The sequence below is a fragment of the Humulus lupulus genome, chromosome 4 (genome assembly GCF_963169125.1).
Source record: "Humulus lupulus chromosome 4, drHumLupu1.1, whole genome shotgun sequence".
Classification (NCBI taxonomy): Eukaryota; Viridiplantae; Streptophyta; class Magnoliopsida; order Rosales; family Cannabaceae; genus Humulus; species Humulus lupulus.
The window spans coordinates 24,243,793-24,266,656 of NC_084796.1; the positions used below are offsets into that span (position 1 = coordinate 24,243,793).

At 31.7% G+C, this 22,864-nt stretch overlaps 2 protein-coding genes across 3 annotated transcripts; both read left to right on the forward strand.

Annotated features, from left to right (window-relative positions):
- The first annotated feature begins 1,422 nt into the window (after nt 1–1,422).
- LOC133831999 (uncharacterized) lies at nt 1,423–6,463 on the forward strand. Its single transcript, XM_062262397.1, has 5 exons — nt 1,423–1,471; nt 1,573–1,634; nt 4,787–5,188; nt 5,303–5,582; nt 5,739–6,463. The coding sequence occupies exons 1-5, from the start codon at nt 1,423–1,425 to the stop codon at nt 6,461–6,463; spliced, it is 1,518 nt and encodes a 505-aa protein (XP_062118381.1).
- Nucleotides 6,464–11,924: 5,461 nt separating this feature from the next.
- Nucleotides 11,925–15,336, forward strand: LOC133830206 (serine/threonine-protein kinase AFC2). Of its 2 annotated transcripts, XM_062260131.1 has the most exons (11): nt 11,925–12,162; nt 12,594–12,786; nt 13,060–13,240; nt 13,337–13,385; nt 13,480–13,594; nt 13,863–13,954; nt 14,087–14,243; nt 14,322–14,386; nt 14,470–14,567; nt 14,664–14,766; nt 14,864–15,336. In XM_062260131.1, the coding sequence occupies exons 1-11, from the start codon at nt 12,064–12,066 to the stop codon at nt 15,008–15,010; spliced, it is 1,299 nt and encodes a 432-aa protein (XP_062116115.1). In that variant the 5' UTR covers nt 11,925–12,063; the 3' UTR covers nt 15,011–15,336. The 2 variants fall into 2 exon arrangements, with proteins under 2 accessions (XP_062116115.1, XP_062116116.1); XM_062260132.1 differs by lacking the exon at nt 12,594–12,786.
- Nucleotides 15,337–22,864: the final 7,528 nt, after the last annotated feature.

The window sequence follows — 22,864 nt, forward strand, 5'->3', positions numbered from 1 at the left end:
TATTATTTTTATAGTTTTTCTTATTTTTCTAATCAATCTTTTTTTTTTAAAAAGTCACATTAGTGTGTAAATGTAAGAAAATTTAAAATTCAAATTACAAACAAAAATCATATCAAATAATTGGTTTTAATATATACTTTAAGCATAAGTTACACAAATAAGAACCTCATATTTATCAAACCTGTGTTATTAAGAAAATTCTATTTTTTAAAACTTTACAAAATATTATTAATAGGGTTTATACATTTTTGGACCTTGTGTTTTTTCTGATTACTTGTTTGGACCCTGTATTTAAAAAAAATCATTTTTGGATCCTATATTTTGTAAAATGGTTAAAACAGACCCCTAAACTCAATTTTGATGAAGAAAAAAATTGAATATAACAACACGGTTTTTAAGCAGAATGATTTTATTTTTGTTATGAATTGTTAGTTTGGTGAATTATTTGTCAATTCAGTTTAGAAAACTTTGACCAAAATTGGATTTATGGTTCTATTTGAAACATTTTACAAAACATAGGGTTCAAAAAGTAATTTGTTAAAACACAGGGTCCAACACATGTAATGAGACAAAACACATGGTTCAAAAAGGTATAAACTCTTATTAATATAATAAAATGGTCCAAATATACACATAAAACACTTTCTAAAGTGGGGACCTCCACTTTCAAAATTAATAATTCGAGAATTACTACTCGATAAATAATTAGAAAATATACAAACAAATAGTAATTAATATGTTATTCAAATCTAGATCTACCAAAATAGTTTTAATACAAATGTTAAATTTTTCTCCATCGTAACTTTTTTTTCCTTTCCTTCAACTTTTTTTATTGTACTTTAACCAATAATTAATAATTAAACATAATAAGAATAACACCAATCAATTTTTTTTTTTAAATATACACATAAATATGGATAGAAGAATAAAACAAAAATATAATGTAATAAAGAAAATCAAAATTAAAATGGAACATATGCAATAATTTTAGAATCAAAAGATTTGAATCAAAGTTCCATTTCTCAATATTTTTTGTTCAATCTTTCAAATCACATTCTAATTTTCATAAATTAAATAATATAATTTATTCTTTCATATTATTGTGCAGACTAAATGGAATTGATTCATGCAACCATCAAAGAGTTCAGTGATTCAAGGAAAGTCTCCCAAGAAGTTTCTTGTTTGCGTCATCAACTCTTAGCTTTAGCTCGACACGAAAGGATTCAAAAATTACAACTTCAAAAACATTTATTGAGTGTTCAATGTCATATTATAAAAACCAAATTAGCTATCCTTCGAAAGAACATATGCAAACATGCAAGATTCAAGCGAAAAATTACTATTATCCACAGTAGATTCAAACATTATTTAAGTAAGAGAATCATTTTGATCCTACAAACTATAGTTTTTTTCACAAAATCTATGAAGTTTGACAACATTAGAAGTGAAATTGAATTGGTTCAATCAAACGGTATGTCATTCTTCATTTTATAATTTTCGTTCCTATTTACATTTTAAACAAAATGTTATCCTATTATATTTATAAAAATTCGTGTTAATAAATATTAACAGACATATATGTTTCTAACATGTTTCAGTTGAGATTCTCCTCCAACCAGATGGAGGTACAGATGGTAATTATACTACATCAATACAAATTAATCCAAACAAACAAAAAAATAAAGAAAAACGTCGTCTTCAAATAGGTATATTCTCCTTGAGATAAAAGTTTGTTAGTTATTCTTCATGCTTCTAATATTTGAAATTACTTATTATTTTATGCTTTTGAAACTAAAAAAAAAAACAGCTGAACATGGACAAGTAAAAAAAGTGTCACTATAATGATGAGGTTGCAAATGATACAATTGACAAAGACAGACAAAAGTAAAGAAGTTACCAACCATGGAATTCATAGCATACAGTTGGAGGGAAACAAAGTAATTTAATATTTTTTATTACTTTATTCACTTGGAAAATTTACATACTTTAGTCGTATGAATATATATATTTTTTTCAATTCGTAGCTCATCACACAACACCATAGAATTTTGGACCCCCTACATACACATGTCAATATTGTGGTGCTATTTTATGGTATTAGGAACGAACTAAGAAAACCCAAAATGCCTCACATCCCAAATTCTATTTTTGTTGTATGGAAGGACGTGTACAAATGCCATTATTGAAAGAAACACCTCATCTACTAAAATATCTCCTCGGACCAGATTCTGAAAAAAAAAGGCCTCAAATTTTGAAAACATATAAGGGCTCATAACTCCATGTTTGCTTTCACATCAATGGGAGGCCAAGTTGATACGTCAATCAACAAATCTAAAGGCCCTTATGTTTTCCGGATGAGCAGTTAAAATTATCACCATATTGGTTCGTTGTTGCCAGATGTTGTGAAAAAACCACAATTCGCTCAGCTATATATATATGATACTAAAAATGAGATTAAAAATAGAATCAACACACTGTCAAATCAGGGGAGGATGCCGGATATTGAACACGAAACTGTCCAGGTATTATCTCAAATGTTGGGTCAACATAATTGCTTGGTCAAATCTTTTCGAATGGCAAGGTAGGGGTGAGCATCGGTTGGTTTGGGCGGTTTTTTCACAACAAAAAATCCAGAATTCGGTTTTTGGTCCGGATTGGTGCAATCCAAAAACCGACCGAACCAAACCAGTTTAAAAAAAAACCGACCGTTTTGGACCGCGGTTTGGTCAGTTAAACCGACCAAACCGAATTCATTATTATTTTTTTTTTGAAAGTTTTAGTTAAAAAATTAAAATTTTTGGATTGTTGGAATCCTTTTTTCTGCATTTTTAAAACATAAATATATAGAACATAATTACATTTACAAATTTTAAAGTTTGAAACATAATTAAAAGTCCATAATTAAAAGTACAAATTTTAAAAAATTTAATAATTAATAATTATATAATATTATATTACTAGTTTATTATGTTCAGTCGGTTTCGGTTTTATTGGTCGGTTCACCCAAAATTTCAAAACCGACCGAACAGTGGTGGTTTGCACCGTTGGCGGTTTTTTCGGTGTTCGGTAGGTCAGTGTACACGGTTTTTTCAGTTTTTCGGATTTTATGCTCAGCCCTATGGCAAGGGATAGATTCAAAGAACAACCAGAATCTAAATTCCATTTAAGACACTTATGTCGCAGGACTACAGATGGTCGTCAGTACAATATGCCAACAATTTTTGAAGTAGCAGGCTTAATAGTTGGTGATTTTAGTTAAGCAAACTACCAACACAATGTTTTTGTTGAGCATCGGACTAACAGACTTCAAAGAATCACTGATCTGCATCCAAGTTTCATGTCTATGACATATCCATTGATACACCCTTACGGTGAAGATGGATATAGACTTGATATACCCTTAAGAGACGTAACTAAGACCCATTTCAAGAGGCAAAAGTTGACAATGAGGCAACATTACTGCTTCAGGTTGCAGCAAATATTAAATGAGGGACACACTCTTTTCCGAGCTAGTAGATTACTGCAACAATATATAGTAGATTCTTACATGGCAATTGAAGAAGAAAGATTCTGTTGGATAAGAAATAATAAAAAAAACTCAGATTAGACCTTTACTTCGGTTTAATGGATGTTGTTCATCGAGGTGATTCAGATTGTTCAAAAGTTGGAAAATCAGTTATCTTGCCTTCATCACACACTAGAGGACCATGATATAGAGTACAAAATTACCAAGTAATGACCATTTGTAAATGGGCAGGATATCCTGATTTGTTTCTTACTTTCACTTGCAACCTGAAGTGGCCATAAATTAATAACATGCTCAATTTAATTGGGCAAAAAGATGATGACAATCGAGTGGATGTCATATGCAGAGTTTTTGAGATAAAGTTATTCCAACTAATGCAAGATCTCAAAAAATAAAAACTGATTGGAAAAATAATTGCATGTAAGTCATCTTCATATTCGTATCCACAACAAATTCATTTTATTTGTTAATAAAAATTGTGGGCAACAACAATAATTACGCAACTTATAGCAAAATATTTCAAAACTAAGTTTTACTCCATGTTTGTAGGTCTTTACACAATTGAGTTCCAAAAAAGAGGCTTGCCCCATGCACACATACTACTTTTCTTGCACCCGACAATGAAAAATCCGTCAACAGATCATATTGATATAATAATTAGTGTAGAAATCCCAGGCGTAAATGTTGATCTTGATGGTTATAATGCAGTCAACAAATTTATGATTCATAGACTCTGTGGAAAGCTCATTCCTAACTCTGCGTGTATGATGCAAGATAAGTGCACAAAATATTTTCCAAAAAAATTCAATGACCAAAAGATTGTTGACACAGATGGATTTCCAGTCTACAAAAGAAGAAATACAAGTATCCATGTTGAAAAGAAAAATGTCCTCTTAGATAATCGTTATTTGGTCCCTTATAATAGGAATTTGATTGTCATATTTGATGCACATATTAATGTTGAGATTTGCAATTACTCAAGATCAGTCAAATATTTATAGAAGTATGTTCATAAAGGGTCTGATAGAACAACTACAATAATGGAATCTATTGACACTGCCGAACAAATAGATGAGATCAAAACATATCTTGATTGCAGATTCATATCAGCAACCGAAGCCTGTTGGAGAATCTTCCAAATCGACATACATTACAGACATCCAACAGTTGAAAGATTGCAATTCCATTTACTTGGAGAGCATACAATAATATTTGAAGAGAACAACTGCACTAAAAATGTGCTTTGCATACCTGGACTAGAAAAAAAAGTTCACTGAATGGTTAGAGGCAAACAAGAATTATGAGGATGCACGTGACCTAACTTATTCTGATTTCCCTACATGTTGGGTTTGGAATTCAAAAGACAAAACATGGATGAGGAGAAAAAGTGGCATATCAATTGAAAGAATTTACTTCGCATATCCTTCAACTGGAGACCGCTTCTACATGAAAATGATGCTCAACTTTGTCAAAGGAAGCACTTTGTTTGAAAGTTTTAGAACAATTAATGGAGTGACATATCCTACTTTTAAAGTTGCATGCTATGCTTTGGGATTATTAGACGATGATAAAGAGTGGATTGATTGCTTGACTAAAGCTGCAATTTGGGCAACTGGAAATGAGTTAAGACATCTTTTTGTCACGATACACATTCATTGTCAGGTTTCCGATGCATCCTAACTTTGGAAATCTAATTATACTACATTGTTAGAAGACATAACTTCATTACAAAGGAAGAGATTTAGAATGAAGGACCTTCAACTAACTGAAAAATAGGTTGAAGCATACACATTGTTCGAAATTGAAAGTATCATGCTGAAAATGGGAAAAAGTTTGAGAGACATAGATGGAATGCCACTCCCTAATTCTTCTTTGTTAAGAGACTCAGGTAATAGATTGGTCAATGAAGAGCTTGATTATGACCAAGATCAATTAAAAGTATTGCATGACAAATCATTTGCTGCTCTAAATCCTTGCCAAAAGTCAGCTTATGAAGCAATAATACATTCTGTCGAGAATGACAAAGGAAATTTATTTTTTATTAATGGACATGGAGGTACTAGTAAAACATTTCTATGGAATACAATTATTGCAAAGCTCAGATCACAATCAAAAATAGTTTTACCTGTGGCAACTTTAGGCATAGCAGCTTTATTATTGCCTAATGGTAGGACAACTCATTCGTGATTTCATATTCCCTTGGATGTTACAGCAGAGTCAACTTGCGAAATTCAACACGACACCCAATTACCTGCACTTCTTATGAAAACTTCCTTGATCATTTGGGATGAAGAACCTATGGCAAATAAGTTTTGCTTTGAAGTTTTGGATAAGACCTTAAGAGATATTCTAAGAAGAAGGTATGAAAATAGTTCTACCAAACCTTTTGGAGGACTTACGATGGTATGTGGTGGCGATTTCCATCAAATATTGCCAGCTGTCCCAAAGGGTACAAGAGCAGACATTGTTGATGCTTCTCTGAACTCATCCTTCTTGTGGTCGTTTTTCAAAATATATCAGCTCAACCAAAATATGAGGCTCTATAATGGAAGTGTAAGTAGCTCTAAGGCTGCTAAAATAGCTTCTTTCAACAAATGGTTGTTGCAGATTGGAGATGGTTCATCATATGATGACACTGATAGAGAATTAATCAAAATTCCTTCTGATATATGGAAAAACCCATCTGAAGATCCAATGAAATCTATAGTTGAAGCTATCTACCCTTCACTTTTGCATAAGTACAACAATCCAACATATTTGAAAGAAAGAGCAATATTAACGCCAAAAAATGAAATTGTTCATGAGTTGAATGAGATGATTATGAATATAATACTGGGAGAAGGGAGAACCTATTTTAGCTCTGACAGTATATGCAAAGCAAGCGTTAACACAATGATGAAGATCTTTTGTACCCAGCTGAATTTTTGCATAGTTTGAAATTTAATGGCATCCCAAATCATGACATACGACTGAAGGAAGGTGCTCCTGTAATGATACTTAGAAATCTAAATCAAACAGAAGGTCTATGCAATGGCACAAGGTTGATTGTCACTCGTCTTGGTAAATGGTCAGTTAGATGTGACATCATTTCTGTAACAAATATTGGTCAGAACGAAACAATTCCAAGAATTATCATGTCTCCCAATGAATCAAGGTGGCCATTCAAGCTCAATAGATAACAACTTCCTCTGGCACCATGTGTTTGCGATGATGATCAATAAAAGTCAAGGACAATCTCTTAAACATGTCGGCTTGTATCTCCCTAAGCAAGTATTCACTCATGGTCAATTATATGTCGCTATCTCTCTAGTCACAACAAGAGAAAGATTGACCATACTAAACGACCATACTAAACGCCGATGATGAGGTGGAAGACAAAACCTTCATAAAAAATATTGTTTATAACGAAATATTTCAAAATATTGTGTAATCAACCCACAAAATCAAGGTATTAGATTCTTACGTTTTATTTTAAATTTAATAAACATACATTGCAACCTCATACTAAAATAATGATTTTCACTATGTATTTTACTTATTCAACAGATAAATCAATGAATGAAACAACCTATCCAATCTGCAATATGGTAGTCTAGTTATTCATGTCCTTGCTTTCAATTAATACCAAATAAGGTATAATTTTTACAATCCTACAAATTGTTCAAAAAAAATGTTCATTTCTTAAAATTTGACATAACTCAGTTCTATCTTTAACAATTTTTCATTATGTATTTTTTTTTTCAGGTCGCATGTCCTTCAATAGTTTACCTATTTGAAATCATCGCATCAAAATAACATAATACTGTCATTACATGTAATTCATAATTTACATTATGTATTTCACTTATTCAATAGATATGATATTCATTTTTGTTTATAAAATTTATGATTCGAAGAATATAATGCTATTATTTTATATTATGTCACTCACTCAATGTAAACATTTAACAATTATAAAAATAAAAACCACCCATACAAATAGAAAGAATCTCCAAATTTATAATGATGAATTATTATCACCATTTCCTAGATGTACTAATATTGTTGAGTTTTAAAATAAACTTAACTAGGTCTAGAGGATAAGACCCAGTAGGAGGGCCCAAAGAAATTTTCGCTGAGCTAAAGACAGAAACACACATTCGATCAAGTAAAAATATGAGTAATAGATACAAATCAATCAGTAAGAAGAAAGTAGATGTTATATTCTACAATGATAAGGTTTCAATCCATCAAAATGAGACCATATGATCAATAACTTAGATAGTATATGAGCTACAATCAAAAGATAACACATGATAAAACCTACAAATACCATTATTATGATGACACCTAACTCAAGAGAAAAGGATGTATAAAGAAAGAGAAAGATGATATAAAAGCAAGAGAGACAAAAAAATTGAGAGATTGAAGAAAATGAAAGGCTCCTGTAAACAAAGAAAAAAAATTCAATAAACATTATAGAGTTTATACATTTTTGAACTTTGTGTTTTGTCCAATTACTTGTTTGGACCCTGTATTTTGACAAATAACTTTTTGAACCATCTGTTTAGTAAAATGATTCAAATATAACCCTAAATTCGATTTTGGTCAAAGTTTTATGAGATAAAATTACAAATAATTTACCAAATTAATAATTTAAAACAAAAATAAAATCATTTTGTCCAACAACTGTGTTATTATATTAAACTGTTTCTTCATTAAAATTGGGTTTAGGGATCTATTTAAACTATTTTACAAAACACAGGGTCCAATTTTTTTTTTGTCAAAATACAGGGTCCAAACAGGTAATGAGACAAAACACAAGGTCCAAAAAAACACAAACCCATTATAAGAATAACAAACATTATATTCATATTAAATAACAACAAATATTATGAATATATTATATATGTATCGTGTGTGTACAAATAACATGATTGTGTAACTACAATAAAAATTAGAATAATATTTATCTTCTATAAAAAATAAACAAGTTTATTCTCCAATTATAAATATGTAATTTGAATAATATCATAAATATTTTATACATGAAATAATATAGTTTATGATCTAAAATATTATCATATATTTTTCAAATTCAAAAAATCATAAGTAATGCTGAGATTTAATTTTTTTAATATATTTATGTAATTCTTTTATATATATAATATTATTTATTTAGTTAAAATTTATATAACAATCATAAAAACTTAATAAATATATTTAATATTTTTTAAATAAAATTAAGAAATGCACATTGCACATTACTTACATCTAATATATATATTTCTTCTATATAAAAAGTGTTTAGATAACATAAATTATTGGTTTTAACGATTTTTATTTTTTTCCGCTAACTTTAACAAAATATTCTTATATATAACATAATATTCTTATATTTAACTATAGATTGTAAACATGACTTAAACTTAATAAATCAATAATCAAACAAAGTCAAATAGGATATGTTTGAGATATTTTACAATAATAATTATTTAAAAATAATAAAACCATATATTTAATAACTTAAATAAAATTTAATTAAATTTAAACTTAATATTATATTAAACATATAATATTAGAAACTAAAAATAATTGATGCATGCATGTATATTACTGTCTACATTATACTTATTTATTTATTTTTATTTCTATTATTAATTTCTTTTTAAATATTATTGTATTTGATATATATCGTGTAGCCATGTAAATATATATATCTATGTCAATGTTATATTTAGATGTCATATATGTAGAGATTATTGATATAAATATTTATATATACTATGGAATTATAATTCATTCTATTATATATATATATATATTTTAAGAAAAAAAATTAATAAAATTTTATTAAAATTATAGACAATATTTATAACTTTAAAACTAAACAAACCTACACGTTACTTTTATCTGTTATATATAAAAGGGGTAGGTCAACAACGCCACTCAAAACTTAATTGGGTTGTGTAAGAACCATTCTACTTATTTTCTTATTTCTAGTGGAAAGACTTTGTCATTTTGTTTGAGATTTGAGAATAAAATACTGAAACAAAATAAATTCATATTAAGAAACAAAATCTTGTCACAAGGGCAAAGAGTGCTAAATATTCAGATTTACGATAGTTTTAGAAATATTATTTCAATTTTTATTTCTTTTAGCAAAATAACAAAATGACAGCTAGATACTGATTTTATGGCATATTTAGTTTTTTTTTTCTAGTTTAGATTATACTTCAACAACCATTTTATGAAAACTTGTACACCTTTTTTCTTTTGGAAAAATTACAAATAACACGGTAATTTAAAAGAAATTTTGATTTATATGGTAATCCAAAATAATTACTAAAATTAGATGTATATATATACAATCAGTGGTACAAAATTTTCAAACAACTATAAATTTCTTCTTCTTTTATCTTTTATATTGTGATAGAATCAAGTTAAATTATTTAGATGAGATATATTAATTGAATATAAACACATCTTGATGGGATTTTATTGATTTTTAGATATTGGTATTCATATATATATATATACATAATATAACAAATGATATATTTCTTAATATTTATATAAATTATTATAGTTTATATGTTACAAGTTAATTGAAATTAATATTAATAACTATATGTTACAACACACATGTAAGGATAATCACAATATCATTATTTATGAATATATTTTAAAAATGTTAGCTACAAAATAAATTTTTTACTTTCTAGTTTTAAAATTTTTTGTTCCAAAAATAATTTTTTTTAGTTATAAAGTAGTCTATAATATTTTTTGTTGACAAAAAGACTTTTTTTTTTTCTATTGATTCTTCTATAAATTGTTCACAAAAATGTAAAAGTTATTTTACTAAAATGTAACATATGTTTACTTGTTATAATGTAGTAACATTAGTTATTGGTTAAATAATTGTGTATTACAATATAGTTGTTAATAGTCATCATTTTAAATTTTGAATATTTTTAGATTAGATTTGTAAATCTTTGTTACCATCATTTTGATGTTAAAATTATAAATTATTTTTGTAAATGTTAGTTACAAACATATACTTTTTAGTTATAAAACTAGTTTTGTTAAATTTTGTTAATAATTGATTTTTGTAACAGATATTTACAAAAATATAACAAATATTTACAAGTTTGTTAACGTTGTTCACAAAAACACTACATATTGCTAGTTTTTGTTTACAATTTTGCCACTTCATATTTATATTTTTGTCCCTCCATGTTTTTGTACAAAAGTTCTTTATTTTTTGTAATATACCGTATTTTTCATATATTTTTTAAGTTTTAGTATATTTTTGTAGATTTTCCTTTTCTTTTTTAGTAATGGGCCTTTAGTTTTGAGCCTTATACATTGGCCCAGTAAGAAAAATAGTCAGGCCCATGGATGCACTAACACGCGTGTCCTCCAGTATGACAATTTGCCCACTAAGTGGTCCCACGTGGACTTTATGCATTGGATTCTTATCGATGCTTTTGCCGAACAACTTCACGCTTTCTCATTTTTCACGTCTAGTGCGTGCCCAACCTGCTTTCAACGTACCACAGTCGGTTGGCACAGGGTGGATATTTTTATTCCATTAAAATATTTTTTTACCACTTTATCTAGTTTTTAAAAATATGATTTTTATCGACAAAAAAAAAAAAATCAACGTTTTTTTGGAAAAAAATCTCAAGATATTTTTATATTTTGATGACTTAGCAGAATAGAAAACTAAATATTTTTTTTGCAGCATAGAAAGTTAGAAACTTAAATATTTTTTTTTGCTGCAAGAAACTTAAATGGTTGAAATCGAGCAATGAACCAGGATTGTTGCATTTTTTATTTTTTGATTTATATTATATATTTTTATGAATGAGTACGAGAATATTTTTAATAAATTTATTTAATAAAAAATAGTATTAAAAATATATTATGTGGTTCGATATTATTGAATTTATTAAATTCTGAATTAGTTAGATATAGATGAAATTCAATAGTAGATTTGATTGGTTAATCCTTGTTTATTTTTTGATTAAAAAAATATTATGTTTATTACATAGATCATTTCGAACGTTTTTATTTTATTTATCAAATAATTTGATAAACCCCCTTTCAATTTTTTTTATCATATTTAATTAGTTTTTATTTTATTTTATTGTTAGATAATCAATCGCTTGTACTGGCGCGTAGATAAAGCACCATATTCCGTGGCTAAATAAGGCTAACTTAGTTTTAAAAAAAAAGCTAACTTAACCACGGTTAGAAGAACCAACCCAACCCTAACCCTGATTAAACGCTGATAGTCGGTACAACAAAATAATACACAGATCCGTCAAACCCACGGCTAGAAAATTGACACGTGTACGGATAGATATAGTCGAAATCATCTCTCGCTTCGGTGTTGTGTTAAATTTAGGGTTAGGTTTTTTCTCTCTGTATCACAGAAAGCATTATTTTTTTTTTCTTTTGTTGTTTCTCGTCAATTTGACGATTTCTCCAAAATTTGTATTCGATCTTTCTAGGTTTTACCTCTGAAATTTTTCTTTGGAACGCTGTTGATCATGGAGATGGAGCGCGTGACTGAGTTTCCTCTTACTCACTTGGATCGGCGACCAAGAAAGAGGGCGCGATTGGGCTGGGATGTTCCTCAGGCCCCAAAGGTATTTTCTTTTTCTTACAGGAAACCCTAGATCTAATTAATTTTTATTGTCTGTATTTTTTCTCAGTTTCTTGTTTTGATATGGTGTATTTTAGATCAGGTATGGCTCGATCTTCGTAGTTTTTACGATTATTTTTCACGGTTGTTTTTTTTTGTTGTAAGTTTTGGTAATCTTTTGGCGTGTTTTGACGAATTTACTATTTTTTGTGCATTTATTGCGTAACTATATGTTCATACGGTTAAGATTCGATGGTAATAATATAGTTTCTTATGCTAATTTTATCGATTTAATGTTTCGCTTTGCATTTTTATTTATGGATATCATTGTTATACTCTTCTTGGTAGAAGGTGTTGAGTTTTCGGATAAGGGCTGTGGTTGGGAAGAAATATAATTTGATTTTAAGTAGAGTATGAATTAATGGCTGTGTGTAGGCTCAGGTAGGAATGTTATGTGGACAAGAGATTGGGAATTTCTCAAGCTTTGCATCTTTGAACGCACCTTCGGAACAAAATTGTAGTTCTCTGTTTCTTAAGGGAGTTTCACGAAATGGTTCTCCGCCCCGGCGAGAGGATGACAAGGATGGCCATTACATGTTTGAGCTTGGCGAAAATTTAACATCTCGCTGTAATTACATCTTACCATCATCAAGATACTTAGCATCTATTGATAGATCATTATTTAATTGCTTAACATATGTTTCTGTGGTTGCTGACACATTTTAAGTCACTATATCATTATTTCTGCTTATCTGCGGGTTACAAAATTTTGCATTTCAGTGTTGCAGGTGTTGATTGTTTCTTAATTGTTAAATGCTGTTTTGTTTTTACTTGTTATTTACTAGAATTTAGATACTGTGAGCTATGCACTGAATTGTATCTTGTTGAATTGTGTCTACAGATAAGATCCAGAGTAAAATGGGTGAAGGTACCTTTGGTCAGGTTTTAGAATGCTGGGACAGAGAGAAAAAGGAGATGGTTGCCATAAAAATTGTTCGTGGAATTAAAAAGTACCGCGAAGCAGCTATGATTGAAATTGAGGTGTTGCAACAACTTGGAAAACATGATAAAAATGGAAATCGGTGGGTGATTTATCAATTTTTAACTCATTTATTACACACATCTTGAAACATTTCCTGGACTTTGTAGCAATTGTTAAATGGGTTTATTCCTTGCAGTTGTGTGCAATTACGGAACTGGTTTGACTATCGTAACCATATCTGTATTGTAAGTATATGTTGATTTGTGATGGATTGATTTCCCCAATTAATAAAAAGTACGGGGGTTAAGCCTTTTGGGTGAATTTAAATGGTTTGAACAGGTCTTTGAGAAGCTTGGACCAAGCTTATACGATTTTCTACGCAAAAACAATTACCGCTCATTTCCCATTGACCTTGTCCGTGAGATTGGCAGACAACTGTTGGATTGTGTAGCATGTGTGTAGTAACTTTTTTAGCTAGCATTTTTTTTCTTCGTACATATTGCTATTGTAAATTTATTCCCTCAAAATGACATTCCTAGCTTTATAGGGTTACCCGCTTATAATGATAACTGGTAGTAAGGCTTAAAATTTCGTTCACCTTAACTTTTATTTATTAGTACTGTTTTTAATGTTTTGGAAGTTGTGCGCCATGTATTATTAGGTGGGAACCAAGTTAAGTTATTTCGTACCTTTTTTGACACCTTGTCTTCTTTTGTTTGCAGTCATGCATGACTTGCATATGATTCACACTGATCTGAAGCCTGAGAACATTCTTCTTGTCTCTTCGGATTATGTTAAAGTTCCTGATTACAAGGTATTACTCGTGCTTTTAGCCTCTTCTTTTACTTCCACTTGCATACACTGTTAACTGCATCTTCATTTATTAGTTCTTTTTGTGTGAAGTTGTCTATTTTTGACTGTTTTGTGTCTGGTCTGCTATTCTCAGAGTTCATCTCGGTCACCAAAGGATAGTTCCTACTTTAAAAGAGTTCCAAAGTCAAGTGCTATCAAGGTGATTGATTTTGGAAGCACAACATATGAGCGTCAAGATCAGACTTACATTGTATCAACTCGACATTATCGTGCTCCGGAGGTGATTCTTGGTAAGCATAATCCCTTCCCTCATATACCAGCTTCTTAATAATTTTGTCCAGTGAGTAATTTCAATTGTATTTTGGTAGGACTTGGATGGAGTTATCCTTGTGATATATGGAGTGTTGGTTGTATATTAGTTGAGTTGTGCACGGTAAGAATCATTCATCTGTTTGAGCTCTTAAGTTTCAACTATGTCACCTATATATTTATGCTTATTTATTGTCATTGGCACAGGGTGAGGCTTTGTTTCAAACCCATGAGAATTTGGAGCATCTTGCCATGATGGAACGTGTTCTTGGCCCAATTCCCCAGCACATGTTGAAGAGAGTAGAGTAAGTTTACTGTGCTCTGCAATTTGTTGTTCCATGTTTTGATGTAAATTACAAAATTGATTAAACAACCTTTTATTTCGCGGATGTTATTATCAGGCGACCTGCTGAGAAGTATGTCAGAAAAGGTAGATTGGATTGGCCTGAAGGTGCAGCCTCAAGGGAGAGCATTAAAGCTGTTCAGAAGCTTCATCGACTTCAGGTTTGTTTTCCTGGCTATGTTCGGAGCAAGTTATCTTTCCTTGTAGAAGTGTGCTACATCACCTTTTAATTGATTTGTTTACTTTTGTTTCACGCAGAATCTAGTAATGCAGCATGTGGACCATTCTGCTGGAGATCTCATTCATCTATTGCAAGGGCTTCTTCGGTATGATCCTTCTGAAAGAATGACTGCTCGTGAAGCCCTAAGGCATCCATTTCTGTCGAGGGATCACTTCAGAAGGTGAAATCTTCGAAGTATATACTTAAATTGAGCAATCATAGTCGACGGTATTGATCATTAGGCCTTTCGGACCGGGATCCTGTATTGGTGAACCTGTTTGAGCTTCTAGGGATTGCCTGAGTACATAACAGATTGACTCACTGGAAGAGTTAGGCAAACTCTCTTTTAACCGACGACCATGTTTGTTGTATAGTATTCCATCCGACTTAGTTGACAACGTAATGATATACCTCATTTTTTAGTGCTGACCAACCATCCTATCTTATTATTTATGGTTTGTCTTGAATTATTATAACTATTATTTCAAAGAAATTCTAAAATTGTATAAAAGGAGGTATTCAGTTTGTGAAACTTTAAAAATATAAAATCTTGAAACTAAATGAATTAGATTATTTTTTAGTGGTTAGCTATTTTGGTGGATTAGGACATCAATCTCGAGTCAACCGTAAGCTCATTGTTGGCTGAGCATCACTTTATTTGCTACGCTATCTTTTGCTAATAGTAAAATTAAAAATGAAAACGATATTTTATTGTATTTTTATTTTTGACGATTTACGGCAACTAGAAGTTGGTTAGAAAGAGATAGTGAATGAAGAATCGCTGGATCTAATGACTTACTCATTTTGGGATTAATAATCTTCTTTCCGAAGAATTAATACGTTTCCACGAAGCATGAATATGTAAAGACTACGGAAGTGCACGGTGTGGTTTGGGCAGTATGAACGCTTTTTAATACACCACGCCACAAGTGCGGTGTAGTAGTTAAACCGACCAAACCAAATTATTTTTTGTTGTGGTTTGGGTGTGAGATAGAGAGGTGATAGGGAGGAGGCGCAAATGAGATGAGAGAAGGAGTTGTTGTGGTGTATGATGTGTTAGAGAATAAGGTTATATCCTAATTTAAGTGGGCTCCTAATTTTAGATTGAGTTACTAAAAAATGGTATAATGTAAAGTTTATTTTTTTTTAACATATTTGTAAGTATACGATGCGGTGTGGTGCAAACCAAAATTTCACACCGCCAAACCGCGCACTGCACCGCACCGCGCGGTTTAGCTAAGATACAAACCATACCGAACCATTCTACTTTTGACATCGCAGTTTGCGGCGTAGTGTAGTGCGGTGCGGTCGGTCGTCACGGTTTGCCGGTTTAGATGCTCACCCCTAGTAAAAACAACCCACTAAAGAAGATTTCAGCTTCATGGAAGAATCTGAATCATTCTTCACGGCTCGCGATTAACTCGGGATTAATAGCAGTTGTTTTGGGATATTCACAAACGAGCTTTCTGAAAGCATGAGCCAAAACAAGCCACATGTAGTTTGGGTATATTATTAGGGAAATTTGACGTTACATGCACATACCATCTATTTCTAAAATATATGCCAATTTTAAAGACGAAAATAGGCCTTGTGTATAATTTTGGATAAGATTATCCATCCCATTCAAATATTCCCTCTCTACCACACCTTTAGTGTAGTGGTGGCCTTCATTCATGGCTTGGTGGCCTTGAACCTTTAATTTGTTGTAATAATTTGTATATATGTGTAAATTTATAATATTATATATCGTCTTCTTAATACTAGCCAGGATCATACATGGTTTGAGAAGAGAGATGGTATAGAAAGTTCTAGAATTTCAAGTATAGAAAATTCTATTGTTTATTTCTTTTGAGAGAGTCCGATAGCCTAGAAACAACTCACTTAGAAAATAATCGCTTCTTTTCAGGTTTATAAATATAATTAATTATTTTAATTAATCTTTATTTAATTAAAATAAAACTGATTAGTTACAACCTATTTTAATTATTTAATTAAAAAATAATAATTAAAATAATTAAATAAACAACTTAATTTGAAATTCAAAATTCAAATCCCAGGAGTAGAAAATATATACATGTGGCGGTGCCACTCACCGTGAGTGGCGTGAGCCACAAATGTATATCTTGTTGGGAATTTATGGCTTTACACTTTCTTAATCAACAATTAATGATGAGAATAATTCAATAATACAAAACCTATATGCTAATCAAGAACCTTATTCAAAGTATAAATGCAAATCTTGATAATCAAATAACTATGTTCATGATATTAATGCAAATCTTGAAAATAAAAAACTAAGTGAATAAATGATTAAAAGATGAACTTAGAAACATTTAATCATCAATACTTAACAACATAATCACAATAGAATGATAAAATACAATATTAGGGTTAGAGAGATACAACCTTTTGTATTGAGCAACTTGAATCTTCAAACTTGGGGAACTTCGAAGGCTTATTCACAATAAGAATATTGTTCAAAAATCTCTATTCTAAGCCTTCCTTAATTGCTTGAAGCTTCAACCAAGTAGAATGAGATTTGAGATTGAACAAGCCTTAAAACTAATGCAAGTCAAGCAATGATTGATGAGTTTCTTGGATAAAACACACACAGAGAGAGAGAGAGAGAGAGAGAGAGAGAGAGAGAGAGAGAGAGAGAGAGAGAGAGAGAGAGAGAGAGAGAGAGAGAGAGAGAGAGAGAGAGAGAGAGAGAGAGAGAGTTGAAAAATGTGATCAATGCTTTTCAACTCTAATAACACTTATTTATAGTGTAGGCATCGTCATTAAGTCCAACCAATATGATTTGAGCTTTCAAACACATTATTTGGAGCAAATTTATGTAATTGTACGGACACAACACATCGCCACCTCCTCTAACTTTTGACCCTTCCAATGGTCCTAAAATTGCTCCAAATGCTACCAAATTTTTTGGGGATCCTTAGATACCTCCATGTATCACTTTAGACCCATAAAAGTCACTTTTAGCTGCCTACTACTCAATCTCATGTTTTCACTTCAACCTAAGTGAAAACCGTTAAGTGTTTTGCACATCAATGTGTAAATATCTTAACCATTATACTTAACCAATCTCAACATTCTCCCACTTGGTTAAATATAATCCCATATTCTTAGCTTAACCGTTTTGGTGCATAAAATAAAGTATCGTTCGATTTAAACTTTACCTTAGTGAAAGTATTACAAAGCCTTTTCAAAGTCATTGGTATCTTAAATATTGAACTAAAAACTCCTTAATGATGAGACTGGTAACACCTCACACACCTCCACTTGACCATTCATTTTCCCACTATCACGCTTAGCACTTTTCATGGCCTTGTGCTCATCCATTTCATGAACTTTTCGGGAGAAACTCCAACTCCCATGAGAGGCGACACCACCTCTAAGTTCACATAAGTGAAGTTTTTACAAAATCTTTGCTACCTTTAGAGATGCTTGTTGCACACAAATGAACTTCATTAAAATCCCTAGGCTTAACCCTCACTTGGTAGCAACCAATACTAACCATCATTGGATGGAACTCACGACTTTCTTAGTGTTAAAACTATTCACTCAATGACTTGTTCTTACCCATTTAACTCTTGCCCTTGATGTATACAAGTTTAGAGTTGGGTTTCCATCATTGATGAATATATTATTCTAGGAGTTTCAGTCCCATCCATTTTGAAGTGGAACTTACCTCTTCGTAAGAGGTTTTGTAAATGGATCCGCTAAATTCTCACTTATCTTAACATATGAGATCGATATGATTTCATCTTGAATCAATTGTCTCACATATTCATGTCTTAGAATTATATGTCTAGACTTCACATTATATATGTCATTATAAGCTCTAGCTAATGTGGCTTGACTATCACAATATATCGAGGTCATCGATACCTCATCCGCGATAATTGAGATATCCAACATGAGATCTCTAAGCCACTCGGCCTCTTTGCCGGTTGCCACTAGAGCTATAAACTTGACCTCCATGGTTGAGTGTGAAATACATGTTTGTTTCTTGGAACCCCAAGAAACCACTCATCCTCCGAGTATAAACACCCAACCACTTGTGGAGAGATTATCTCCTACACTTGATATCCAACTTGCGTTGGAATATTCTTCAAGTATCTTTGGGAACTTCGAATATTAGAGGCCTAGCTGCTTGGTCCTCTTAAGGTACCTTAGAACTCTCTCAATAGCTTTCCAATGTTCCATACTTGGATTGCTAGTAAATCTACTTAGTTTACAAACCACATATGCAATATCCGCTCTTGTACAATGAGTGGCGTTCATTAAGCTCCCTAATGCACTTGCATACTCAAGTTGAGCCATTGCTCTACCATTATTCTTTTCAAGCTTTATGCTTGAATCAAATGGTGTATTTTCCTATTTGATTTTGAGATGGCTAAACTTGTCAAACACTTTCTCAACGTAGTGAGCTTGACTCAAGGCATAACCCCCACTGTTTCTTCTCACTTTTATACCCAATATGGTATCAAACTCTCCAAGGTCTTTCATCTTGAAAGTGGAAGATAGAAACCTTTTCATTTCTATTATGCCCTTCATCTCATTACTCAAAATCAAGATATCATCAACATATAGACACACTAAGATGACATAGCCATCACAAGTCTTAGAGTATAAACACTTGTCCGCATTGTTGTGTCTAAACCTTTCCGAAACTATGGCTTTATGAAACTTCCCATGCCGTTGTTTCGGTGCTTATTTTAAACTATATAATGATTTAACAAGCCTACACACTTTATGTTCATTTCCCCTTAGAACAAAACTTTCCGGTTGTTCCATATAGATCTTCTCAGCGAGATCTCCATTTAGGAATGTCGTTTTGACATTCATTTGATGAACATAAATGTCATATATTGATGATAAGGCAAATAGTACTCTTATAGTGGTTGTTCTAGAAACCAGAGCATATTTTTCAAAGTAATCGATTCCTTCCTTTTGTTTAAACTATTTGGTTACTAATCTAGCCTTGAAGGTTTGTAATGCGCCATCGGTGTGATGTTTCCTCCAAAATACCCACTTGCACCCAATTGGTTTTGAACCTTGTGGAAGTCTACCAATTCCCATGTGTGGTTTGACATAATCGAATCCATCTTATCATTTATTGTTTTCTTACAAAAAGCGGAGTCTCTTGAAGACATTGCTTCTTGGAATGTTTTGGGATCACCCTCAACTTGAAGAGCCATAGGAAATTTCTATGTGACTTCTTCAAGGTTACCCTCTACTAGGTAGAGTATTTCTACTTGATAACATTTCTCAATTGATCCCAACTCATTAAGCCTTTGGCTTCTTCGAGGCAATATAGGTTGCTCATCAACCTTTGGATCTTTCTCTTTATGAGATTTTCCAACACTTGTGGGTTCTTGAGAATTGCTATCACAAAATAACATGTTCTCAAAGAACTCTACTTATCTTGATTCAATTATCACATTAGACTCCAAGTCTAATAGCCTATAGGCCTTGCTATTTGAGGCATATCCAACAAATGCACACTTTACAACCATTGGACCAAACTTGGTCTTTTCAGGTTCCGTGCTCTTGCAATAAGCAAGGCACCCCCACACTTTTAGATAACCTAGGTTAGGCTTCTTTCCTCTCCATAACTCATATGGAGACAAATTGTTATTTTTCATAGGAATTCGATTAAATATATGACACGCAACAAGCAAAGTTTCACCCACAAATTATAACACAATTTATCATGTAAAAACATATAGTTAATAATCTCAAGATAGGTCTTATTCTTTCTTCAGCTATCTCATTTTTTTGTGGAGTGTATGGTGCAGTGCATTCATGTATAATGTCACGTTGTTCACAAAACATATTGAAATCAGTTGAAAAGTATTCACCACCTCTATCACTTCTAAGAGTCTTTATTTTTCTTTCCAATTGATTTTCTACTTCAGCTTTATAGATTTTAAATGCATTAAATGACTCATCTTTATTCTTAAGAAAATACACATAAGTATATCTAGAGCAATCACCTATAAAAGTTATGAAATATCTATTTCCTTCTCTAGTCAACATGCCATTCAATTCACATAAATCAATATGTATTAAATCTAGCAAGTTTGAACATCTATCAACACTTGTAAAATGTTTATTTACCATTTTAGATTTAACACATAATTCAATTTATCACGCTTATTCACATCACAATTAATCAATCCACATTTAACAACTATTTTAATAACCTATATGAGCAAGTCTATTATGCCACAAAGTAATAGAACTAGAATTAATCATATTACAAGAATTAGATGCGATATAATTATTGTCATTATCAAGAGTACAACGTTTGATCATTCCATCACATGAATAACTCTTTCCTATAAAAGTTCCAATTTAATCAAATTGACTTTACTGGATTCAAACTCCATTTTAATACTGGATTTACTCAATAGATTTCCACCCACAATGTTTGTAGTCATATTGGGTGTTGGGGGAGAGTGAGATAACACCACCTCAAAGTTTAGAATCTACACAAAAATTGAATTGACAAAGACTAAAAATAATTAAGAAAGAACTTGCAAACCCAAGTAGATGAATGGTCTTCTTCAGCCTTGATGAAGCTTCAAAACCCTAGGCAAAACCACCACTTTGAGCAATCCTTTTGAACAAATAAAAATCACAAATCCAAGGCTGATACACGTTGCAAAATGCTGTCCTAATACTCTATTTCCTAGCCACCATGGATGCTTGAGGCCTTTTCTAAGAGGAAATGAGGATTGAGATTGAAAAAGCCTTTTCAAAGTCAAGCACTTTCTTTGAGAGTTCTTGGAGAAAACTAGAGATTCTTGGAGCTATAGAGAGAGAGGGTAGAGAGAGATTGGAGAGAGTGATCAAGTCTTCAAAAATACTATTTTGACCCTTATATATAGTAGGCACTGTCATTAGGTCTAACCAATAGGATTAGACTTGTAAAACACGTCATTAAGAGCATTTTACATAACTTGTACGTACTATAGTAGGCGATGTGTCACTTGCATGCAGGTGATGCATCACCTGTTAGGGTTTTTTGAAACCCTAAGCATCAGGCGATGCTACGCCTTTTGGGTAGCGATGTATCGCCACTCTCTCAGTTTTTGGACACTTCCAAAGGTCCTAAAAATGCTCTAAATGCTACCAAATTTTTTGGGAACCCTTACATACCTTCATGCATCACTTTGGACCCAAAAACATATTTTAAAAGTGCCTACAATTGAAGCTCAAATGTGAGATATGAAATTTACCAAGTGTTTATACCTTGCTTGTATTTTAACACTTATCCTATTGAAATCATTAGTTGCTTAAAAGCTTGAACCAAGTATTCCATATGATAAAATTGGTGATACCTCATAGACCTCCACCACATCTTTTATTTTCCCACTTTCTCGCTTAGCACTATCATGGCCATGTGCTCATCTCTTCATGAACTTTCCGGGGAGAAACTCCAACTCCCATGAGAGGCGGAACCACCTCTAAGTCCACATAGGTGAAGTTCTCACAACAACTTTGCTATCTTTCTAGATGCTAGTTACACTCAACTGAACTTCATTAAAAGCCCTAGGCTTAACCCTAACTCGGTAGCAACCAACACTAACCATCTTGGATGGATCTCATCATAAATTTTAGTGTTGAAACTATTCACTTATCAATGACTTGTTCTTACCCATTGAACTCTTTCCCTTGATTTGTACAAGTTGAGAGTTGGGTTTCCATCATTGGTGAATGAAATTATGTTTTAGTAATTACCAAACTAATTAAACCATGTGTATTAATTAAGTTGCGGAATGGTAATTAAATGTTGAAACATATTTCAGATCTGTCGGGACAGAATCCAAACTTGTCACGATAGAAACTGAACACAATAGAAAGACAGTGCAAAAACAATAAAGAACACAACACATTTTTACAAGGTTCAGAAACCCTTTCGGATAACCTACTCCTTGGGGCCACGCCCAGAGAATAAAACCAATTAATAAAGAATCACAAGTACAAAATATTGACTTAAACAAAACAAGACTCCCTCTTGAGAT